Source organism: Talpa europaea (genome assembly GCF_964194135.1).
Source record: "Talpa europaea genome assembly, chromosome: 6".
Classification (NCBI taxonomy): Eukaryota; Metazoa; Chordata; class Mammalia; order Eulipotyphla; family Talpidae; genus Talpa; species Talpa europaea.
Window position 1 is genome coordinate 44,303,384 of NC_140072.1, and position 22,779 is coordinate 44,326,162.

Below are 22,779 nucleotides of genomic sequence, written 5' to 3' on the forward strand. Positions count from 1 at the left end.
ACTGAGTGGCTGACCTTGGGCAATTTGCTTAACAACTGGGTCTCTGTTTTCAAATCTGTAAAATGAGGGATTAATAGGTTCTATTACATGAGTTAATGGTAGTAAACAAAATGGCTTCTGAAGCATTGCAAATGTTTTATATGTATTTGCTATTATTACTATTATCATCATGATCCTGGCTGAAGTCTTAAATATTTAAAAACTTGCCAAGGGATTGTATATATGCATGTGTTTGTGTGTACATACACGCATGTATATATAGTAAGATTAAGGATTAAGTACACAGGATCCCAGAGAACGAGAATCTCTAATTAGTGCTTTAAATTGATGTTCAATAAATGCTAGCCCACTTGGCTATGCCTTCCCTTTTCCGTACTCACAGTACTGTCTAGCACTAAACAATTGTTTATATTTTTCATATTAGCCCATTTTAAAGCGAAACATGCTTAAGAATATCAGCTTTCTTATATTTATTTCCTGTGGTCATGTAAATAATTCTCTTCGCTTTTTCTCTTTTGCCATACACACCTACCATGCTTTTATCTGTTTTATTTTTTCCAGCCATCCAACATATTCTTTACCATGGACGATGTAGTTAAGGTTGGAGACTTTGGATTAGTGACTGCAATGGACCAGGATGAGGAAGAGCAGCTGGTACTGACACCAATGCCAGCATATGCCAGACACACAGGCCAAGTGGGGACCAAACTATATATGAGCCCAGAGCAGGTGAGGGTTTTTTTTGTTTTCCTCTGAATTAAAAATAAAATTTTAGTTGGAAAGTTAGACAGAAACCTCCATCAATGTTCTACTTTAAATACCTAATAAAATAAAATCTGAAAATTATAAAAACTGGTAGTAGTAGTAGTAGTAGTAGTAGTAGTAGTAGTAGTACTCAGGCAACCCAGCTTGGGCGAGTTTCTATAACCTGCATTAAGGGTGGATTGAGACAGATAATCACCATACGAAAATACTCTCATGCTCGCCGTCTGAAGCAGAACTTCAGAGCAACCGAAATGTAGAAAGAGACTTAGAAGATTCCCTTCCCAAACTTAATTCCTGTCTGCCTTTTGTGAACTAGGTAGGAACTGTTTTCAGAGCCTGCAAGAGCCAGGGGTACTGTACTAAGCTGCCCTCTGTAGTAATGCACAGGCAACTTCCAGAACATACCTACCATGGCAGGAAGTAGAGGTAGATAAACTCAGACATGTTGTCCTGTGGGATGCTTAGATGTCTTGAATTTCAAAGATAAAGGAAACATGGTATAAGTATTCAGAACAAGGAAACAGGTTAAGGCTGAAGATTTTGTCTTCCATAGCACTCACCCCCAGAAGAATTAAGGAGCATGTATAATTGTGACAAAACAGCTATGACCCTGAATCTTCTTCTTGGTTGTGAAGTTATTCAGGTACAGAGAATCAGGCATTTTAGATAAGTAAAAAAAGCAAGGTGTAGACATGAATTCATAGTATACAGCTTTTTGTGTAACGAATGGAAAGATAGCTGTGTGTTTATTATGTTTATTGAGAGAAACTGGAAAGATGTGCACAAACAATGGTGATGGGGGCAGTAGGCAGGGAAGAGGCTGAGAACAGCAGATGAAGGACAGGTGAGAAGGAAACATTTCTATATATTTCTTTTTGAGTCATGTGAATGTGTTACCTTTGAAAGTGAATTTAAGAAGGGAAACGTATCTGCCAGTCATTGAAACCAAATATAAAATTAATGTTAAATCTAAAATGTGTTCCTCAAAAAGGCTTTATAATTTTAAATTAAGCTAGGTCTCTAACTTCCACATTAAATTAACAAAGATCAAGAAATGGAAGTTGGTAAGAACAGAGTAAGTAAAGATGGTGTAAAGATTTCTACTGGTGGGGACTCCCCGGTGGCGCAGCGGCTGAGCGCTGGGTTGCGAAGCTGCCCGCAGCCTCTGCAGCACCGGTTCGATCTGGCTGCTCCCCCGCCACTGGAGGAGGGTCCCACATGGTGCGCAGACCTCTCCTGCCACCGCTGCTCCCCTCAGCAGTGTACTTCGGTCCTTCTGCCTGCTCTGCTCCCCGCTCTGGCTCTGGTGAATTCTCTCACCCTCCCGCGCTTCTGAGTACCCAGTGCATAAACAAAAACAAACAAATAAATAAATAAAACATGCCTCTATTAAATAAAAAAAATTTAAAAAAAAAAAGATTTCTACTGGTGAACCTTAATTCAGCAAATAGAATTACAAATATCTGTATCATGCAGAAGACAAAAAGCAAACTACAATAAAAGGAAAGGATATGGAAATATAAAACACAAAACAAAATTTAATGATGCTAAAGCCAATATGTATGACAATAAATAAATGGATATGTTTAAATTTCCCCATGGAAAGGAAAACCTCAAATTGGGTTAATTTTTTTTGTTAAAGAAACTAGATTGAAAAATGTACTAGGCCTTTTATATGAGATTTGAATATTTATTGGTGAATAAATTAAGGTATATCTTCATTTCAAACTTCTAGACCACAATGTATTTGAAAGCATAGAAATTGTAAATGTCTCTCTGATCACAATGCAAAAAAAGAATATAGTGTTTTGATTTTGGCTAGTTGGAAATTTAAAACACCTATTTTTAATATTTAAATATCTATTGGATGGATCATGAAGTAAGAATATAAAAATAAAGAAATGAAAGATCCTGACATTCATAGGAAGCAATCAAAGTTCTATTTGGAGGTAAATTTATTTGAAGGACCTTCAGCACAGAAGTACATTACTGCAGAAGCGACTAGCATTCTGCTCAGTAGCAATGTGAGATACAGCAGGATGCTGAACAGTAATGGGTTTGTAATCTCTGGTTATAATTACCACGAAATGAAGGCCCAGTCAACTTAAACTCTGAAACTGGTAAAACAACATTATGATAGATTTTTAAGAGTTTTAAATAAAAAAGGCAGTCCTCTCTAAGAGCAAATTTACCTGGGAAGAGTAGCCATAAATAAGTTTAGGATTTACAAAAGATAGCAGAAATTTTAATTTATAGAAACTTTCATTTTTAGCCCATCACTTGTAACCAAAAGAATCCAAACTGGCTTTAGAAAAATCCATTGGCCTGAGTAATTTAATCATCCTGGTCAAATGATGTGGCCAGGACCTGGAGAGGAGAAACTAAAATTTTGTGAAGTAACAAAATACTATAAATACATATGTATATGTATAGGAAACAAGACTGGAAGGAAAAGCCACAAAATTTCAGCAGCCACTGCTATTTGAATAAGGCACTTTGAATAATCTTTTGGACTTTGAAATTTTCCAAATTTTCTCCATAGGCATATATCAGAATTAATAAGAGCTTTTAATAGCATTAAAAATTTTATCATTAGTCATGAGGCTGGAAATATACCTTGACACTTTAAGTATTGGAAATAAAAATAGGAATGAATAAAATGAATTCCATGTGGATTAAGGACTCACTAGTTGAAGAAACCATCCTCACTGCTCCGCACCAGATCCCAGCTGTGTTTGAAAGAGATGACCTTCTCTCTGCCCTCAGTGTCTGTGCCGTTATTCTCTTTTTTTCATAGCATTTGTAACTCTGAAATTTTTTTTTTGCCCCTTTAAAATATAAGCTATCAGAATAGGGACCTAACCTTGTTTTTTACTCCGTCCCCAACATCTAAAATAATGCCTAGTATTCAACAAGTGTTCATAAATGTTTGGTGAGTGAATGAACGTGAATGTCAGTGAAAAGAGAACCATACTAAAGACTGCTATGTTGATGGTATTATGACTTGTGACTGGTATGTGCATGTGTGTGCACACACATGCGTGTGTGCATGTGTAGCCAGGGTTGCCATCTGAGAAAGAGATTGATGAGTGTTTGGTATTGTTGAGGATACTCTCCAAATAGTGTTTGAGGGTGTCCTTTTCATGGTAACCTCAGAAACTGATTTTGAACATATTTTCTTTGAATACTTCCCAAGTCCAGGGACAGGAGAAAGGAAGGTGATACAACTACTGGAACTTTGCTGGCAGGCTGGCTTTCTGAAGGAGCCAGATAGACAGATAGCTAGTGCAGTTTAGAGAAGAGGTTGTGAAAGGCTGCTAATTTCTGGCCACTACTTTGTGAGATTCCCCCTCAAAAAGAAATGCCTGTGTGGAGCTTTCCCTAAGTGATGCACTGCTTTGTCTTTTAGCCAAATGTTAAGTTACGTGCCTAAAGTAATTTTCACAAAGAAAACAGGTTCTTCTGAGGCCCAGGAGGTCACTTTTAATTTGAATGAAGCTTCCTGTAATCAAGTAGTTCGGTTGTAATTCATTTGTTCATTTCAACAAATAACTATTTATGAAGGGTCTTCTCTATATTTAGCCCAATGCTGGAAGGTGGGAATACAAAAGAAGCAGTTTCCTTCCCTCAAGGACTTTATAATCTAGTTGTGAAGAATAAGAAATACACACATGAAAAATACAACTAAGAATGCCAAGTAATCCATAATTAAGTGCCGTAATGAGGGCTAACCACAGTTGATTAGTGGTTTGGAGTAATGAAGATTTTCTCATAAAAATGGGTGAGGACTAAGATGATTAGAAATGAGAGATTTGCTTTAGATAGTGTTTGCTTTGAAAAACTTCACCTCAGGGGTAGTTGAGCAGCTTTTACCGGCTCCCACAAACTTTTTTAGCATTGCAAGGCTCCAGGTTTCTGCCTGGCTTATTTTACTGATGCATATCTCAGAGCTATACCTGGGCTTTCCTTCTGTAATGCTGAATAGTTTAATTACTCTTGCTGTAGTGAGTTGAAGAAAAGAGACTTGAGAGATTAACTCTTTGCTAACATTCTAACACATAAAATTACATTTAAACCAAGAAGTGACAAAGTCAATATTGGGATTCTCTAATGCCACATTATCAATTGCATTATCACTGTCAGTTTTCTACTAATATTTCTTTATGTCGAATTTCAGATTCATGGAAACAACTACTCTCATAAAGTGGACATCTTTTCTTTAGGCCTCATTCTATTTGAATTGCTGTACCCATTTGGCACTCAGATGGAGAGAATCAGGGTAAGTTCCCCCCCTCCCCCGCCCAAAAAGAAAAGGTGGAAAAAGAAAGTACTCAAATTTACAAAAGCGTTTTAAAAGAAGAGTAAGTTATTTTTAACACCAGAAGACTAATCAACAAGAAATGGAGGAGGTCATGTGAGCTATACAGGAAGGATTTGTTCATTCTGTTTCCTTGTAAAGCTGTCTTTAGAAATTGGCTTAGTGAATTGTTGTTCCTTATTGTTGCTTAAATTCATTGTACTTAACAATATTACACGGTCTGTAAATTTGTAATAAGTGCAAAGCTAAGAGAGCCACAGGGTAATGGAGGCATGGTGGAGAAGACTGGTTGGCCGAGGATTTTCCAGATGACAAGTGGCCACATACTTTACACTTAAACATTTGAAATATGAAACTAAGCATGGCTTTTTCCCTATTAAAATAACCCGTGATCATGGCTTTTGAGGAAGATAGTACTGAAATTCTTTGAAAACTAGTCCTCTGTCACGTTCTTCCCCATCTTTCACCCTCAGCTTTTCTAGCTGTACTTCCCTTCATATTTCCCAAGTTCATGCCCTTTTCTTTATTAGTTTTAGACCTTTTCTGTTGACTCCTGGCCATGGTAAATGAGGATGTAGTTCTCATAAAGAACCAAAACACTCAGATCTTCTAACTAAAAGGACCTACCAAATGTTTTGTACACAAAATGGGGGGCAAGGAGATTTAAAACCAAAAGGACTAAATTTCACAGTACCAGAGATAAAGATTCTAAAATCTTCCAGAAAGGAAAATAAAATGTGTCCAATATATAAAAGATTAAGAATCAAATTGTCCGCATTTCTGTAGTTATAAGTGCATCAAAGGATGCCATCAAGAAAGTGAAAATCCAGGGGCCTCCCTGGTGGCACAGCGGTTGAGCGCTGGGTTGCGAAGCTGTCCGCAGCCTCTGCAGCACCGGTTCGATCCCCAGATGCTCCCCGCCACCGGAGGAGGGTCCCACATGGCGCGCAGAACTCTCCTGCCACCGCTGCTCCCCTCAGCAGTGTACTTCGGTCCTTCTGCCTGCTCTGCTCCCCGCTCTAGCTCTGGTGAATTCTCTCACCCTCCTGTGCTTCTTACTGTACCCAGTGCTTGTATAAATAAATAAATAAATAAATAAAAATCTTAAAAAAAAAATAAAGTTTAAAAAAAAAAAAAGAAAGTGAAAATCTAATCCATAGAATGGGAGAAAATATTTATAAGTTATTACCTGAAAAAGTTCTAGTATCCCAAATGTATAAAGAACCATCACAGTTCATCAATAAGAAGGCTACCTGATTTAAAATTGGGTAAAGGACTTAGACATTTCACCTAAGAAGATATATCGGTAGCCAGTAAGCACAGCATACTATGTTTTAGGGAAATGCAAATCAAACCACAGTGAGTACCACTTTACGCTGTCTAATAACGATAAACAAAAACTGAAAATATCAGGTGTTGGCAAGGATATGGAGTAAATGGAGACTTTATACACTGTTGGTATGAATGTAAAATTGTGCAGTCACAATGGAAAATTTGACAACTTTGTGAATAAAAAATTCTGAATTATGCCCTCAAAATGGTGAAATTTATTTCAGTAAAAGAAATATGTAGTTATCACATCAAACTAATTTAATCATTCATGAATACATATTTGTAACCTGAAACAGGTGACTGTATTAGTCTCCAACCTCTTTGATAAGAGCATACTCTTTTTTTTTTTTTTTTGAGTGAAGAAAACCAAGTCCGTTTTGCTAAATACCTAATATAAAACTAAGATTCTGAAAGTACATTGGGAAATTTTTACACATTATTACTGTTTATGTTCTAGTTTCCTTATCTATGAAACAGGGATTATAGCATCCACTTTATAGGGTTGTTTTGAGAATTAAAATGAGGTAATTCAGGCAAACTATTTAGCCCAGTGTCTGCTAGTTCTTTTTGTAATGATGACAAAAATCAGTTTTGAGAAATGAAATAGAACAAATAATCAATAGATTGGCCAAGTGTGTAATTATAAATCAGAAATGATTTCCTGCAGAACCTTGAGGGCATGTTTGAGCCTTGTAGCTTATGGTGCTGCTTATTTGCTTTATTTCATATCAAAGAGATTAGAGACTAATAAAACTATCTGCCTATGGCCACAAATGTGTATTTGTGGATGGTTGAATTATTTTTGATACATATTCATTTTCAGTTAAAATCCAGGTGTCGTGTACAGTTCAAGCATAATTATATTTGAAATATTTTCTAGATTTTGATGATTTGATGGTGTGTGTGTCTATGCTCAAGAAGCATTTGTAGGGCCTCCCTGGTGGTGTAGGGGTTAAAGACACAGCGCTATCAAGCCAACCTCAATCCCCAGCTAACCCACATGGTGCAACAGACCTCTCCTGCCTGGCTCCCCTCAGCAGTGTATTTCAGTGCATCTGCCTGTTCTGCTCCCCACTCTGTCTCTGGTGAATCCTCTTACCCCCGCACCTCTGGCCTACACTCCAGTTCTTGTATGCAAAAATAAATAAATCTTGAGGAAAAAAAGAAGCATTTGTATATAGATTATTAAGTCAGGAAAAGCTACTGATGAGCTTTCCAAAAAAATTTGTTTAAATGGATTCATATAGCAAAATAAATTTAAAGATGACACTTCTTTCTTTCTAGATCTTATCTGATGTAAGGAATCTAAAATTTCCACCACTGTTTACTCAGAAATACCCTCGTGAGGTATGTATAATTCTCCTTATTTATTTTCCTTAGAATTACATGTAAAAGGTAAAGGTTCTTAGCAGTTAATTTATCAATTTCACCATTTTACCAATAAGGAAAATCCAGTGGTCTAGAGAAGAAAGGGACCTGATCCCAAAAGCATAGAAGTTGCTAAAACCAAGACTGACACTCAGGCCCGGGTTCCTCAGCCCACTTTTGTGGCCCATGCTTCCTGACCGCCTGTGTGAATGGTAACAGCTTTTGCTGTAACAAGGCTGAACCCCTAGCATGCTTTCACAACAATAGGGTTGCCGTTATGATCACGTTATTAATTTATTTATCATAGTGAACTGGGAGAGATGTTAAAAACTGACTTATTTCTTTAAAAAAAAAAAAAAAACTGATTGCGTGTGTTGAATACCAACACTCAGTGACACAGGAAATGGCTTAAACAGTGGGAAGGAAAAATTATTTATCTTGATTATGAAAATTATATATAATGAAACTTTAAGGTTCCTTTGTTGCAGCTTTTATTTTTATTTCAAAATGTTTGGTCCACAAATATATCATTTAAAAATTTATACATTGATAAATCATGAATTTTTTAATATTGACATATGGTAACCTAAAATGATATGTTTTACTAAAAATTATTTTATTACCAATTTTGTGAAGTTGGTGAATCAATTCCCAGAGACTAGTACATAAGGAAATGTTACATTGAGAGGGTTCAAAAAAGTCAAGAAAAAGTGGTAGGTACTGATCTCTGGCATGATTTTCTTAATTGAATTTTTTTGTTTTTATTTATTTTTTAATATTAATTTTTTTTTTACATCATTGTTCATTTTTAAACAATATTTGCTTCCTCCCACCCCCTCAGGTGTAGTCCCCATAGTTTCACTTAATTGAAATTTTTTTAAGATAATTGTAGGTTCTCATGCAGTCATAAGATGAATTTATTTTTAAGGTCAGATAATGTCTGTATTTCAAGGATGTAACTCAAAACTCTTTATGTTAGGAAACAACAAATCCTCCAAAAGTAATCTGAGTTTCTTTGGAGAAGGGATTGGCGAACTATTACCCACTGACCAAATCCAGCCAGCTGCTGGATTTTTTTTCAATAAAACTTTTGTAGTTTTATTGAAAGCCATGCCCATTTGTTTATATATCATCCGGCTGCTTTTCTACTCAGAAGTCGCATCAGAAATTGGCTCACAAACTTAATATATTTACAGAATAGTTTTGCTTATTCCCGATTTAGTCATCTGAATCTGGCCTTTCTAACACAAAGCAATTATTATATTTCAGTATGCGATGGTTCAAGAAATGCTCTCTCCATCACCCACGGAAAGGCCTGAAGCTACAGACATCATTGAAAATGCTGTATTTGAGGACTTGGAGCTTCCCGGAAAAACAGTGCTCAGACAAAGATCTCGCTCCTTGAGTTCACCAGGAACAAAACATACAAGACAGTCCAGCATCTCCCATATCCCTTTGCCAAGCAATTAGCCTTAAGTTGTGCTCGCATCTCCAGCCCACCTCTGAGGAACGTGGCTTTCCAAAACTGCAGACTTGAAAAGTTTGTCATTGGCTCAATTTTATTTTGAACTACTTTTTCTAAGTCAAACTGAAACGAGATTTTGGACATAGCCTAATTTGAGCCAACTCTGGATTTTTGCCATGGTTAAGGAAAGGACTTATCACTAAATCGTGTGTAGTCCTTCTTTGTTGGTCTCTTGAAACTACCTGCCCAACCTTGATAGCCCTCATCTTTTGCCTGGAAAGGTAGAAGCAATCCCTAAAATTATGCAGAGGATTAAAATGGAAATATTTTTATAGTACCGAAGACTGAAAGTCCCTACATGTGATAATTATATTGTTCTAGAAATATGCTTTCTAGATTCGGTGTGATTTTGAAACTGATTTCCAAAAAAAGCTGACTCCATTTTTGTCCCTGGTGGGTAAATTAGGAATCTGCACAATTTTGGAGGACAAGTAGCACAAATTACATAATGGTTTATGTCCATAGCTAGTTTTATAGTGACTTTTATAGCATTAAATAGCTTTATTCCTTAGGTTCTAGGGAGAGTTTAAGAGCTTTTTGTACTTTTGCCTCCAATACAAGAAAAATGAAGCTTTTTATGTACATTGGTCAAACGTTCTGGTTTGGGGAGGAAAAATGATGTAGTAAGAAACGAATCATATATTACAACTAACTTCTTCAATTTATGGACTTTTTTAAATCTAGCAGAGTCTTAAGTGTCTTATATGTACTCCTATAGTTTGGTATTTTCCCAAAACTGATTATAGATAACAGTTTAATCATTTAACTTGCTAACATGTTTTTTTCACTGTAAATATGTTTATTTTTTATTTATAAAAATTCTGAACTCAATCCATTTGGGTTGGTGGTGTACAGAACGCACTTAAGTGTGTTAACTATTGTGACTTCTTTCAAGTCTAAATGATTTAATAAAACTTCAAAAATTTCTTTATGGTTGACCTTTATTTTGGGCCATTAACCCCCAGTTGGTAGTTTTTCAAATTTGTAAAATAGGATCCTAATCCAGAAACGGTCATAACCCTATCTCAAGAAATTCTATTCCTACCCTACCCCAAACAGTGTCTTCTCTGTTGTTTTCCAGAGACTTGATGGGCCCAAATCCCTTTCAAAATTCACTGAGCACAGAATCAAACACATTTGCTCAGTTGCCTGCTCTGTCGGGGACCGGGAATATGAAGACGACCCTGCCCTAAAAGGATATGTCACAGGGAAAAGGGCTATGGCCATGCTGGTGTGGCGGTGGTGTGGTGTTTCTGATATGTGGAGCTGTGTGGCCTGCCGGGCTGACCAGGCACAAGTCATAACTGTTAGGGGTCAAGAGGTGTAATTATATTCATTTCACAAATAATGCCTGTTCCCCCAAATTATGAGCAGTTTGTGAGATGGAAAAACACCACAGCTATTTATGATGCAATCTAGACTCATTCTGAAGTACTGCTTGGATATTATTTCTCTTCCCAGTTTCTGCTAGCCCATTTCCCTCTTATCTTTTAGTTGGCCTGCTTCCATTGCTGCTCCCTCATTCCTTTCTTCTTCACCCCCAGCCAGGGGTCCCCCTCCATTCCTGCTGTCAATCCTTTGGCAGTCTGACAACTGGCCAAGCATTGTTATTGCCATTTTATTTATGGTGGACTCAAGTACAGAACGGGGCTGTGATTTACCCAAAATCAAAGCCAGCAAGAGCAGAACTGGGAAAACCCAGGTAGGTATTCCAATTCCTAGCCAGAGTTTTGTCTCCTTCTTTGTACCAAGTATCTTTGTACCAAATTTCTTGCATGATACAAGTAGGCCTTTCATTTTACTTTTTCAGGCCTTTGAACTTAAAACACACCACTGTCCAACCACAGCTGAACCAGTGATTCTGATGCAAGTCAACCTCCGTAATAGCTGAGGTCCCAGGAAGTAGGGGATGCACCTTCTTGTAATTTCAAGAGCATTGAGCTTATTCTGGTGCTTGATTACTTATTTTGTAGAATTGAATTTGAAGGACACAGTGTGTAACCCAGATGTGGCTGGAGTTCTCAGAAAATAGCCAAATGAAGAAGAAGATGTGCCAGTCAGAGCAACAAATATTTGGAAAATGTAAAAGAAATGATTGAACAATCCTGATGCAACAGCATGAAAATTTCAACTCCTGGAAGCTTTCTAAAGGAAGAGGAAGGACCATATACTTAAATGAGTGGGGGAAATGGGCTGACGTACTTGGCACATACATGGCTGTGCCGTGCCTGGTGCTGTTCTCCCCCTTTTCCTCCCCCCCCACCCCCCAATAATCTAACTCATCTTTCACAGGAGCACATTCCATTCCCCACCTCCAGCTGGGCCTGCCTGGGAGGGACTCTGGAGAGAGCTCTAGGCTGACCCAACGCAGTTCCAGAAGAAAGCACAGGCACATCTAGGCTCTGCCTTTCAGGAATGAGTGCAGGTCCAGAAGTCAGAATGGCTGAGAAATTCAGAAAATTTGCCACCACTGACTTAGTAGCAGGCAAAAACAAGGATTTAATGTTAGGGTGGTTTGCTTTTTCCTTATCGTTTCTCACTGATAGCTTTTGTTGTAAATGCAGAGAAAGTTGTTTCTGCAAGGAAGCAGACACAAAACAAGCTTCCAATCCCACCACCTGCCATAGGGTCAGTTAACCTCACTGCTGGAGAAGACGGCTGGCTCTCTGGGAACTTGCTCCCTCCAGATTCTATCCCCGCAACTACCGTGGCTGCCACCAGATGGCGCACTTATACCTCGTCCTCTAAGAAGGGCATAGTTGAGGACCAAGATACCAGTCAAGGTATTCCCCTGCTCCAAATATATAAAATGCATCACAAGAGCAATACAACAAATGGGACTGAGCTAAACATACCAGATATGGAAAAGTTCAGCCACACCGAGTCTCATAATGTTTTTGTCATGAACTAACTGCTTTTAAACTCAAGTAGACAATGACTTAATAGATGTTAGGGACCAGGTACCCAGCTACTCCCTACACTCCTGGTACCCCTAATGCCTTGCTCAGAAACCCCTTCAGGAGCCTCAAAGTAGCTTCCTCTGGCAATTTTAGAAGGTTGGGGGCAACAGAGGGACAGTCCATGCAAGGCTTGAAGGGAAGGGAGGAAAAAGCTCTCAGTGGGAGCAGAAAGAAATAGATCAACTTGAGGCAGAAAGACAAGGCAGTTAGAAGTGAAGAATTATAGGTGATAAAGGAAGGAAAAAAAGACAGTATTACTCCTGGGCTTCCGTGCAAGAGCTTCTGTAGAATCCAAACATGCTTTGGAGATAGATATTCCCTTTTGAAAAGGAGTTTCCCAGGACTCACAGGTAAAAGCTGGGACTTCATTTCAGAAGAAATAGGGAGATATTTCAAGTTTCTGAGCTGAGGAAGGCCATCATGAGACTTCAAGGTGATGGTGGCAAGAGAGGAAGGGGGCTGACTGGAGGTAGAAAGAGCTGGAACCAGGGAGCCAGGCAGGGGTCTTTATCTAGCAAGAACCAGGTCAGTGGGGCCAAAGGACACATCCCTAGACCAGGGACATATCCCTAGACCAAGGACCCTCTGTCTCTGCTCCTTGGTACTGAGTTTTGAAGTGTTTCTTTAGGGTTTGCTGAAATATGCGCTTTCTTATTTGCTATTTCTGAAACAAAGTGGGCTTGAAGAGAGCACCCAGAGGACACTGTCAGTAATGATGTCAGCAACTCTGGAATAAGCTCCTGTCTTGCTAGCAGGAAACAGTGGTTAGGAAACAAAGAGGGACAATGCAGCTTTTTGGCACAGAAATCAGATGCCTCCAGGAGCTAGCTAGACCTTTCCAGAAAGGTCACAAACCTTTCCAGAAAGGTCACAAACCTTTCTGGGGCAATGAGAAGGTTGACACAGTAATGAAGGGAAAAGAGTGTTCTCTCTCAAAAAAAAGCGGTCTATTGAAGAAATATTCTGGATAATCCTTTAAAAAATGAAGAAACCAGTGCACTACAGATATTAAACAAATGACACAGCAAGATAAATGGAATTACTATTTAGTAATATTTAGTAATATTTAGTCTGTTAAATAAGTGACAAATCAGCAAGCTGCGAGGATTATGACTAGTACAATTGCAACAAAGTGAAACAGCGTCTCTGAACTATTTTCATGAGCATACCCTTTCAACGTATCCACACCCAAGACCACACTGTTTACCCTGGGAAGAGGGAGGAGGGAGATGATTAACTTCATTTTGCATTGCTGTGTTGTTTGACTTCTTCCAAAGAATGTATAGTACTTTCTGGTTTAACAAATAGTAAATTCATAAAACAAGAAAAGGAAACCAATAAATAGCATTTACAATATTTCAATGGATCTCTTCTTTGTATCCCAACTTATAGTTTAGGAGGATTAAACAAGGGCTCTTTATTTCTACATAGGATCTCTGCAATGCAGGTGTTTTCATTGTTTTACATGTGAGGAAACAAGGCAGTTATTAAAAGAACTAGTTACATAATAGGAAGCTTGTAATAATCCACTTACTCCACACATGCACACATCCCTTGGCAAAACAACTCTCAATTCTCAGAATTCCCTTCAACTTCAACACCAGCGCAGTTTAGAGGAGTGACAGGTGACTAGACTGCATTGGGCTTTGTAATCACACTCTGCTGTGTTACTATTTGCTTGTTGATGATTTTCCTTAAAGTTCCTAATCTGGTTTCTCAAGGACAAATAACACATTGTAAAAATTAGTGATAAGAAAATGTTCAGCATAGACTCTATAGATACTCAACAAACAGGCTTAAAATTGAAATCACAACCTCGGTTTCCTCAGGTCTGAAATGGCCCTAATTAGTCAAGTTATTGTGAGGATTAAATGACATAACTATAGATTAAAGAGTTACACAAATGTGTGCAGAGATGCAAATCTACGATTGTAGTATAACCTGGTGGAAAGTTATAGGAAGAACCCTTTGGCTGAAACTGTTAGATCCTCAAGGAATGAAAAGGAAGGAGAGAGGAGTAAAGACAAAAACAATTGCATAGTTCACACCCCAGTTCTTCTACCCATAAATAAAATCTTTTTTTTTTTTAAATGTAGCCTGTAAAACACAATGTTTCTGGAAGGAAAAAATGTAGACATTGAATATGCATATGACAAGAACTGCAGCTTGGAATTTGATTATGTGAGGATAACGTGTTATGCAAATATGAAAAAAGGTTATTATCAAAAAATCAAGAAACGTTCTTTGTTATTCTGCGGGGTGTGGGCATGCTGAGTGGAGGGGCGCCCAGTGGGAATTCCTTTCTTGCAGCGTTTTGACCCTGTGCTGCCGGTCAACTAGGTGCCCGCGAGTCTTTCCTCTTTCGACTCAGCGGGGAGCCGTGTGGCCAGAGGGTTTGGAGATCAAAGATATGTGGATGTGATATCGATTCTCTGGGTTGGGGCCGGGAATCTGGCTCCTGCACAGCCGGGAGCGGCGTCAGGAATTCTCTGTGCAGACCAAAGCCCAAGTGGAAGAACTCAGCCTGGCCACGCGGGGGCGACAAGATACCGAAGAAAGCCCCAGGCACTGTAGGCCTCGGTGCTAGGGTTCTCGTGCAAGGGCTTTGGGTTTTGGGGAGACAGCGTCACCCATCAGCCCAGTCAGTGCGGGTCCCTTTGTGGACCAGATGCCGAATCACAGCCTGGGGGCCGAGTGCCGCTGGAGATGGAGGTGTGGTGTGGGAGCGGTGCTGCGCGGTGGAGGGGGTGCAGGGAGAAGAGGTGTGTGTGAGCAGCGGCCACACCCTGTCCTTAATTACCCCCCTATCACCCGCCCTGGGCTTGAATGGATCTGCCCGGGGCGCAGGCCTAAGCGCTCCAGGAAGATGGGCTTCTTCATGGGTTTCAAAGGCAAATATTTCCGAACGCCTGCTGCTTAGCAAGTCCTGTGCTGGCCACTGCATACTCACAAAATCTCATGGAATCCTCACTGACACCTTGGGAGATCTGATTGCCCCCGTTTTATAAAGGAGGAAAACAGGCTTACTGAAATCTAAGGATTTACACACACACACACACGCACACACACACACGGGTACAAGCAGGTAAATCATGGGTGGTTTGTAAATATTTTTTTAAATGAATGAAAAGAACTCAACCTGGTCACTCATCAGGAAAATACAAACGACCACCACCATGGGACCCCCATTTTCCACTGTTAGATAGCAAACATTGAAAAGACTTACCTTTGTGGACAGAAGTGAATGAACTGTCTTCTACACACTGTTTAGGAATACAAATTGCGATGCGTTTCAATGAATTTTTGGTTGATAACAGTCTAATTTTGAAAGCTAATTCCTTTTGACACAGCAGCATTTCCACTTCTGGAATCTGTTCTACAGAAAGAATCACACAGGTATATAAACTTCAGTGAGGTAGGGAAATAAAGGGATTCTTTCTTTAATTGTGATTAATCCTGCTTAGCTCTCTGCCCTATGAGCCTAGGGGTCCACTGAGTGATTCCTAATCACTGCCCTTAGGCATCTTCACCAAATCACTCACTTTGGGCATGCTTGCTAAAATGCACATTTCTTTAGGGGGCATTTCAAGATTTAAAGAAGATTTATTTTTTATTTATTTATGCATACAAGAGCTGGCATGTAGACCAGAGGTGTGGGGGGTGAGAGGATTCACCAGAGGCTGAGTGGGGAGCTAAACAGGCAAATCTACTGAAATACACTGCTGAGGGAAGCAGCAGGCAAGACAGGAGAGGTCTGCTGCGCCATGTGGGTTAGCTCCCTGGGGTACTCTGGATGGAACACTACTGCAGTGGTTGATAATGCTGAGATAATGCTGAGACTTAACCACTCGCACCACCAGAGAGGCCCAGAACCTACATTTTTAAAAGCTCACTGGGTGACCTAAAGACCACCCCTCAATATTGATAGCAGGTGAGAATACTAGCCCCTTCAAAAGGTGCCACACCCCAGTCACACTGCAGCCCAATAAATTACAACCTCTGAATGTTTGGCGCAGACATGAGGATTTTTTTTTCTATATGTTGTATACATTTATGAGTGACAAAAATGTACTGTCTTAAGTATTATCACATCACATTTTCTTCAGTATGAATTTAAAGGCCTCCACCCCCAGCTCGGTGATCCCAGGTGTACTCAAGGCTGAGAATCACCGGCCTGCCACTCAAAGTGTTGCTGCTAAACCAGGAGCATTAAGAGAAACGCAGATTCTCAGGTTCCATCCCAGAACTGCTAGATCAGAGTCCACATTTTAATAGGAGCTACAAGTGATTCACATGCACATTAACGTTATGCAGTATGGGTGAGATTTTAGATTTATTTCAACCCTCCTGCTACAACCTCCCCCTGACTGCTTAGAGAGCAGGCTGGAACTGTTGGCCGGCACCAGTAAAATAAAATGCAGCTGCACCACTAATTCTACTAATATCTCCTGAGCAACTCCTACAGTAAAGGGGCTATTCTACAAGGACTGTGACTCTCCCTCCAGATCCCCAAAATCTGGACCAGTGAAGACTGAGGGAGAACTGGCCTGGAAACAGTTTAAGTACAAATAGTAAGAATTCTGGGTTGGTAGAAAGCTAAAGTAAATCAACAATGTGCTGCATTAGCGGAATTCTGATTCAAATAGGCTGTGTTCATTGGACTCCATCACCTCTCACTGAACCTCAAAACCCTCTTCCCACCTCCAGTCATGAACTAACCCACGCTGACATGACCCAAAATATTTTACAGCACAAATCTGGTCCTCCTATTTATTCCCTGCTTAGCATTCTCTGTAAGCTCCTGATCATCCTCTGCTAAAAGTCATGAGCTCAGCATAGAAGGCCTGTCACCAGCAGCCCCAGCTAAACCTCAGCTCTGGGTAGTGGCCATGTGCTCACTCATGTTCAGAAATAATAACTGCACCACTGGCCTTTCCTCACACTGCCAGTTTCCTCCGCTTCCGGTTTTGCTACCTCCTCTTTATACCTTCATCCACGCAACTCCCACTCCCTGGAAATTTGACCTCCCAGGTTGTCTCAGCATTATAGTCTATCTCTCCTGACCCCACTGAAGGGCTGATTGAGGTGTCACCTGGAGGAGGCATGTCACCTGCTTCAGGTTTGAAGAGCTGTCCAGTGACAGCAGTATGAGTGCTGGGCACGGCTTTTAGAACCAAAACCCACCTTGTGTGTTAGCAACCATCCTAGGCCAGGTAATTTCACCATAAGTTATAGCAGTTTAAAGGAGAATTTTGGAGCTTGTGGCATCATTTTCACAGGCTATAATGGTAAGCAGGGGAAACAAACCAGGGAGATAGCAATTCGGGCCCCTGCGAGTCTCTATACACTCTTCTTTGGGCTTTCTCCGGCATTCTCTCGTGGTCTCCCTCTCATAGCCACCGCTCATCCTCTCATAGCCCAACCATCTCTGAGTAACGCTGCCCTTATATCTTTGACCTCGAGGCCCAGGTGTGCACACTTGCACATGCGCGCACACCCATGCTCAGGTGTCCATAGTCAAGCACGTGTGCCCCACACCTACGTGCCTTTTATGTAAACAAGATCAAGCAAGGCCACAGGTGATAGCCACAGAGGCCAATGGTATAAAAGCCTGACCAATTCACTTACCCTACAGTGTGGATGTGTGAGGTTTAGATATGTGTGACACGAACCCCAATCAACAGTGCCATGAACCCACAGTGCTCCATCTTGACTGGGGAGCTCTTTAATGATCAAGTGCTCAGGCTACACCTTGGACTGATTAGGTCTGAAATTAAGGAGGAGAGGACAGCCCTGTGTAGTTTTTAAAGTTCCCCAAGTGATGCTAATGTATAGTGAAAATTGAGAAACACTAGTGGTTAATTTTTCTCCTAGGGAACATTCCAGAGCTGATGTGACTGCTGTGTACTACTCAGGAATCCAGCCTCCTTCTCTCTTGTCATTCCACCCTCCAGGTCCAACTTGCCCAAGCTGCAGGGTGAAGAAGGGGACAGGCATGACTTGGGGGAGATGTACACATTGCTCTGCTCATGGCCCCACCTTGTCAATGGGGTCAGGTCTCCTGGTTTCCTTATCTAGTTTATTGTCATTTTCTCCCAACTGATATAGAATCTCCTGGTCTTCTCCTTATTATTTTATTAGTTTCTATTTCATTTCTATTTTTATTTTTTCTATACCCATAGCACTTAGAATTGTGCTTGGCACATAAACAATACACATTTGCTAAATGAACAAATGACTGAATTAAAAATAAATCAGTCTTCCCCTATGTTGGTCTTATTCTTGGTGTGACATTTGCGTTGCAAATATTTTCCCAGTTTGTTTTTTGTCTTTTGATTTTTCTTTTTTTTGTCTTTTGATTTTTTATTGTATTTTTTTCCACTCAGAAATTTTGCTTATTTGGAGCAATGTAGTAATTTTTCAAATTCATAATTCTGGTTTTAAATCTGATCTAGTTTTCCTTTCCTATATGTGGAGAAAAAAATACATGTAACATAAAATTTATCATTTCAACCATTTTTTTAAAAGATTTATTTATTTATGCATACAAGAGATGAGTGTAGGCCAGCTGCGCAGGGCGGGGTGGGGGTGTTGAGAGGATTCACCCGAGACAGAGTGGGGAGCAGAACATGCAGATCTACTGAAATACACTGCTGAGGGGTGCAATGAGCCAGACAGGAGAGGTCTGCTGTGCCATGTGGGTCATCTCCCTGGCTGGGGATCGAATTCGGGGATCAAACTCACGATGCAGAGGTTGCAGATAGCTTCATAGTGCTGACGCTTAACCCCTTGCGCCACCAGGGAGGCCCCATTTCAACCATTTTCAAATGTGCAGTTCAGTAGCAATGAGTACATTCCTCAGTGGTACAATCCTCACCACCATCCATCACCAGAACTTCCTCATCATCACAAACTGATACTCTGCCAATTAAACACTAACTCCCCATTTCTCCTCTCCTCCCAGGCCTGTGGGTTTGACTACATCATATGCTTTATATAAGTGGAATACACTGATGTTTGAAAATGAACGGACACATTCTGACTGGTCACATGACCAAACATTCCTGAATTATCTCCATGGGTGCATGCTCTGATCTACCCCCAGCCCACGCCCGCTGCTTCACCCTACTCGGCTGGGGTATACATTTATTTCCAGGAGAGATGTCAACTGTGAAACTCCAAGAATCTCCAGCAAGCCTGCATCCTCTTCCGCTGCATCTAAAAGTGTGGTCCACAGAACACCAGCAACACAACACCCAGGTGCACCACACAAAATTGCAGATTCTTGGCATTCTGGAGACCTAGTGACTCTCCCTGCACTCAGGGTGGAGCTGATGAATCAGCATTCCCCAGGGAGCCCAGATGGGATGCACTTTCAGAGCTGGTGCTCAGCAGAGGGCACCCTGAAGTTTGGGGCGTGCATCCCCTCTCAGCCTTAGGGTTACTTATCTGCTCTGTGAAATGGGAACAAGAACTCTTATGCCACAGAGATGCAATGGCAGTTAGGGAGATAGCATCTCCAGTTGTGTTTTGTAAACTTGGGAAAATATACACATGTAAGGGCTGTTACCTTTATCTTCCAGCCTCCCAGTCCTGTTTCTGCAGCCTCCCCATCAGGACCCCTCCCTAGGCTGCGGAATGACAAAAGCATCCCATCAGGCTGACTTCTTGGTGGGGGAGGGCGCTCAGTCTGGCAGTGGAAAATCTATAAGTATCAGTTCCTTCTCTTTTACATTAGCAATTAAAAGGAATACTTGATTAACCTTTAAAAAAATCTTTTAAAGCTCACAAGTACATTCGTGTGTGTGTGTGTGTGTGTGTGTGTGTACTTTGTGTGATATGTGGGATTACCTGCATTTTACAGATGAGAAAGTTGTAAGTTTTCATGGAAGTGAGATTTCATGAAAGAAAGAAGTTAAGCTTCAAATCCTATGTCACTTGACCAAACCACCTGACTCCTCTGTTTCTTCACCTATAAAATAGGGTGATTGCTGCACTGAATCATTGGTCACCAAGAGCATTTAGTGAGACAGAGTTTGTGGGGGACCTGACTTGGGGGCTGCCACATCTCAGCGGCCCCACGCCCACTCCAGATTCTCAGTTCTCACACTAGTCCTGAGGGACCTCAGGGGACAAGAGGCTGGAGACAGATGGGAGGATTGTGGCATCCAGTCTTTTTTTCCCCAGGAAGAAACTGGGAGAAGAGCTGAAATGACTTTCCTAGTCTTCCTTGCAGTTTGGTGGGACTAAGTTGTGGCCAAGAGAACATAACTGGAAGTGAGGAATATCACTTCTGCATTGTGTCCCGAAGAGGGAAACACTCGTATTTGTTTCTTGCTTCCACTACCCAGACTTGTCCATGACTGAATCAGTGACTGTCTTAGTCAGCTCAGGCTATCATAACAAAATACTGCAGCCTGGGGGGCTGAAACAATAGAAATTTATTGTCTCACAGTTCTGGAGGCTGGAAATCCAAGATCAAGGTCTGGGAGTCTATTTTTCTTTTCTTTTCTTTTCTTTTCTTTTTAAAGATTTATTTATTTATTTATACAAGCACTGGATACAGTCAGAAGTGCGGGAGGGTGAGAGAATTCACCAGAGCAAGAGCAGGGAGCAGAACAGGCAGACCGACAAAATACACTGCTGAGAAGAAATACACTGCTAAGAGGAGCAGCAGGCAGCAGGAGAGGTCTGTGCACCATATGGGACCCTCGCCAGTGGCCGGGGATTGAACCCATACTACAGAGGCTGTGGGCAGCTTTGCAACCCAGGGCTCAACCGCTGTGCCACCAGGGGAGGCCCTGGGAGTCTGTTTTTCAATGAGGAGTCTCTTCCCAGCTTGCAGATGGCTGCAATCTCACCGTGTCCGTGTCCTCACAGGACCCTTCCTCAGACTGTGTGTGTGCCTGCATGCGTGCAGGTGTGTCTGTGTATGTAGAGAGACACACACACAGAGGCAGAGACAGATACGTAGAATGAGATTTCTTTCTTTCTCTTTCTCTTTTCAGAAGGCTACCAATCCTATGGGATCAGGGACCCAGACTCATGACCTCGTTTAAACTTAATTACCTCCTAAAGGTCCTGTCTCCAAATAAAGCCACACTGGGACTTAGGGCTTCAAAACATAAATTCAGAAGGAATACAGTGTAGACCACGGCTGCCTCTTGGGCCCAAAGATGAAGGCCACAGCAAAGATGTGTTCCCCTCCCAGACTGTCTACCTCCCTCCTGTGTGGAGAGAGACAGACTAGTACATTGATCAAATTACTGTACCTTGGTCCACTTTGTGACAGCAGCTTAGGCTATTTCCTATCTAACTCTTAAACAGATTTGCTCACAAAGAGCCCCATTGAGCTAGAAGAAAGGTTGCAAGAAGAAATGATGCCCTTTAAATGGTTACTATTGGTTGCTACAAAGGTGAGGGTGATGAACTAAAATAAGAGAATTAAGTAGAACAGTTATCCAATAGCATATCAAGTTTTACAGTCACAATCAACATCCAAATGACTATGGGAAATGGTGATCTTTACACTTTGTAAATAAATACCAAAGAATCTTTAGAGTAGGTGTCCGGAGCCGCATGGAGCATGCGCCGTGTTGCGCATGCGCGCAAGTTAGGTTTCGTTTTCGTTTTAGCCTTCGGAGAAACCACTGCGCTTCGAAAAAATCACGTGGGACAGAGAGGTACAAGAGAGGAGTGAGGGGGGGATAAGAAGGAAACCACGGGAGAGACGGCAGGGAGAGAGACTGCGTGGAGGATGAGACGAGGAGACCTCGAGAGGGAGACTGGGGAAAGGATGCTGTGTAGAGACTTGGAGAGAGGATACTGAGAAACGTACTGAGAGAGGAGCATAGAGAAAGCCAGGGAAGGTAGTAGGACAGGGAAAGGAAAAAACATGTAAAAGTGAAGGAAAAGGAAAAATAAAGAAGCAAACGCTAGCGTCAAGTTGTCAAGCCCCTCATTTCAATCCTCAGCCCTTCTCTTTTCGTGCCTCCGAATCCCGCGGGTCGGGACAAGTAGGAGTCTTAATTATAATAAACAACACAAGGGCAGCGGTTGAGCGCTGGGTTGGGAAGCTGCCCCGCAGCCTCTGCAGCGCCGGTTCAATCCCCAGGTCCCCCATGGCGCGCAGACCCCTCCTGCCACCCGCTGCTCCCCTCAGCAGTGTACTTCGGTCCTTCTGCCTGCTCTGCTCCCCGCTCTGGCTCTGGTGAATTCTCTCACCCTCCCACGCTTCTGACTGTACCCAGTGCTTGTATAAATAAATAAAATAAATAAATAAAAATAAAAAAATAAATCTTTGGAAAAAATAATAAACAACACACATTTCAGCCTCCCATACATACCAATTTTCCTTCGCCCCCTCCCTCCCTCCCTCCTTTTCTCTCTCTCTCTCTCTCTCTCTGCCCCTCACTCTCTCCCTCTCTTCCTTCATCTCTCTTTCCCTCCCCTCCACCCCTTGCTTCCTCTGTAGTGGCGATGCTGTGTCTCAAGGTAGACTAGGGAGTTCC

General features: G+C 41.2%; 1 protein-coding gene across 2 annotated transcripts in view; it reads left to right on the forward strand.

Annotated features, from left to right (window-relative positions):
• EIF2AK3 (eukaryotic translation initiation factor 2 alpha kinase 3) overlaps window positions 1–9,253 on the forward strand; it is a gene marked incomplete at both ends in the record, with an annotated part of 60,334 nt that extends 51,081 nt beyond the window's left edge. For both annotated transcript variants that reach the window (XM_084235122.1, XM_084235123.1), the window contains 4 exons: window positions 562–729; window positions 4,943–5,044; window positions 7,700–7,762; window positions 9,053–9,253. In XM_084235122.1, the coding sequence (XP_084091248.1) occupies window positions 562–729; window positions 4,943–5,044; window positions 7,700–7,762; window positions 9,053–9,253 (534 nt within the window). The remainder of the gene's footprint in view (window positions 1–561; window positions 730–4,942; window positions 5,045–7,699; window positions 7,763–9,052) is intronic.
• Between the last annotated feature and the right edge of the window lie 13,526 nt (window positions 9,254–22,779).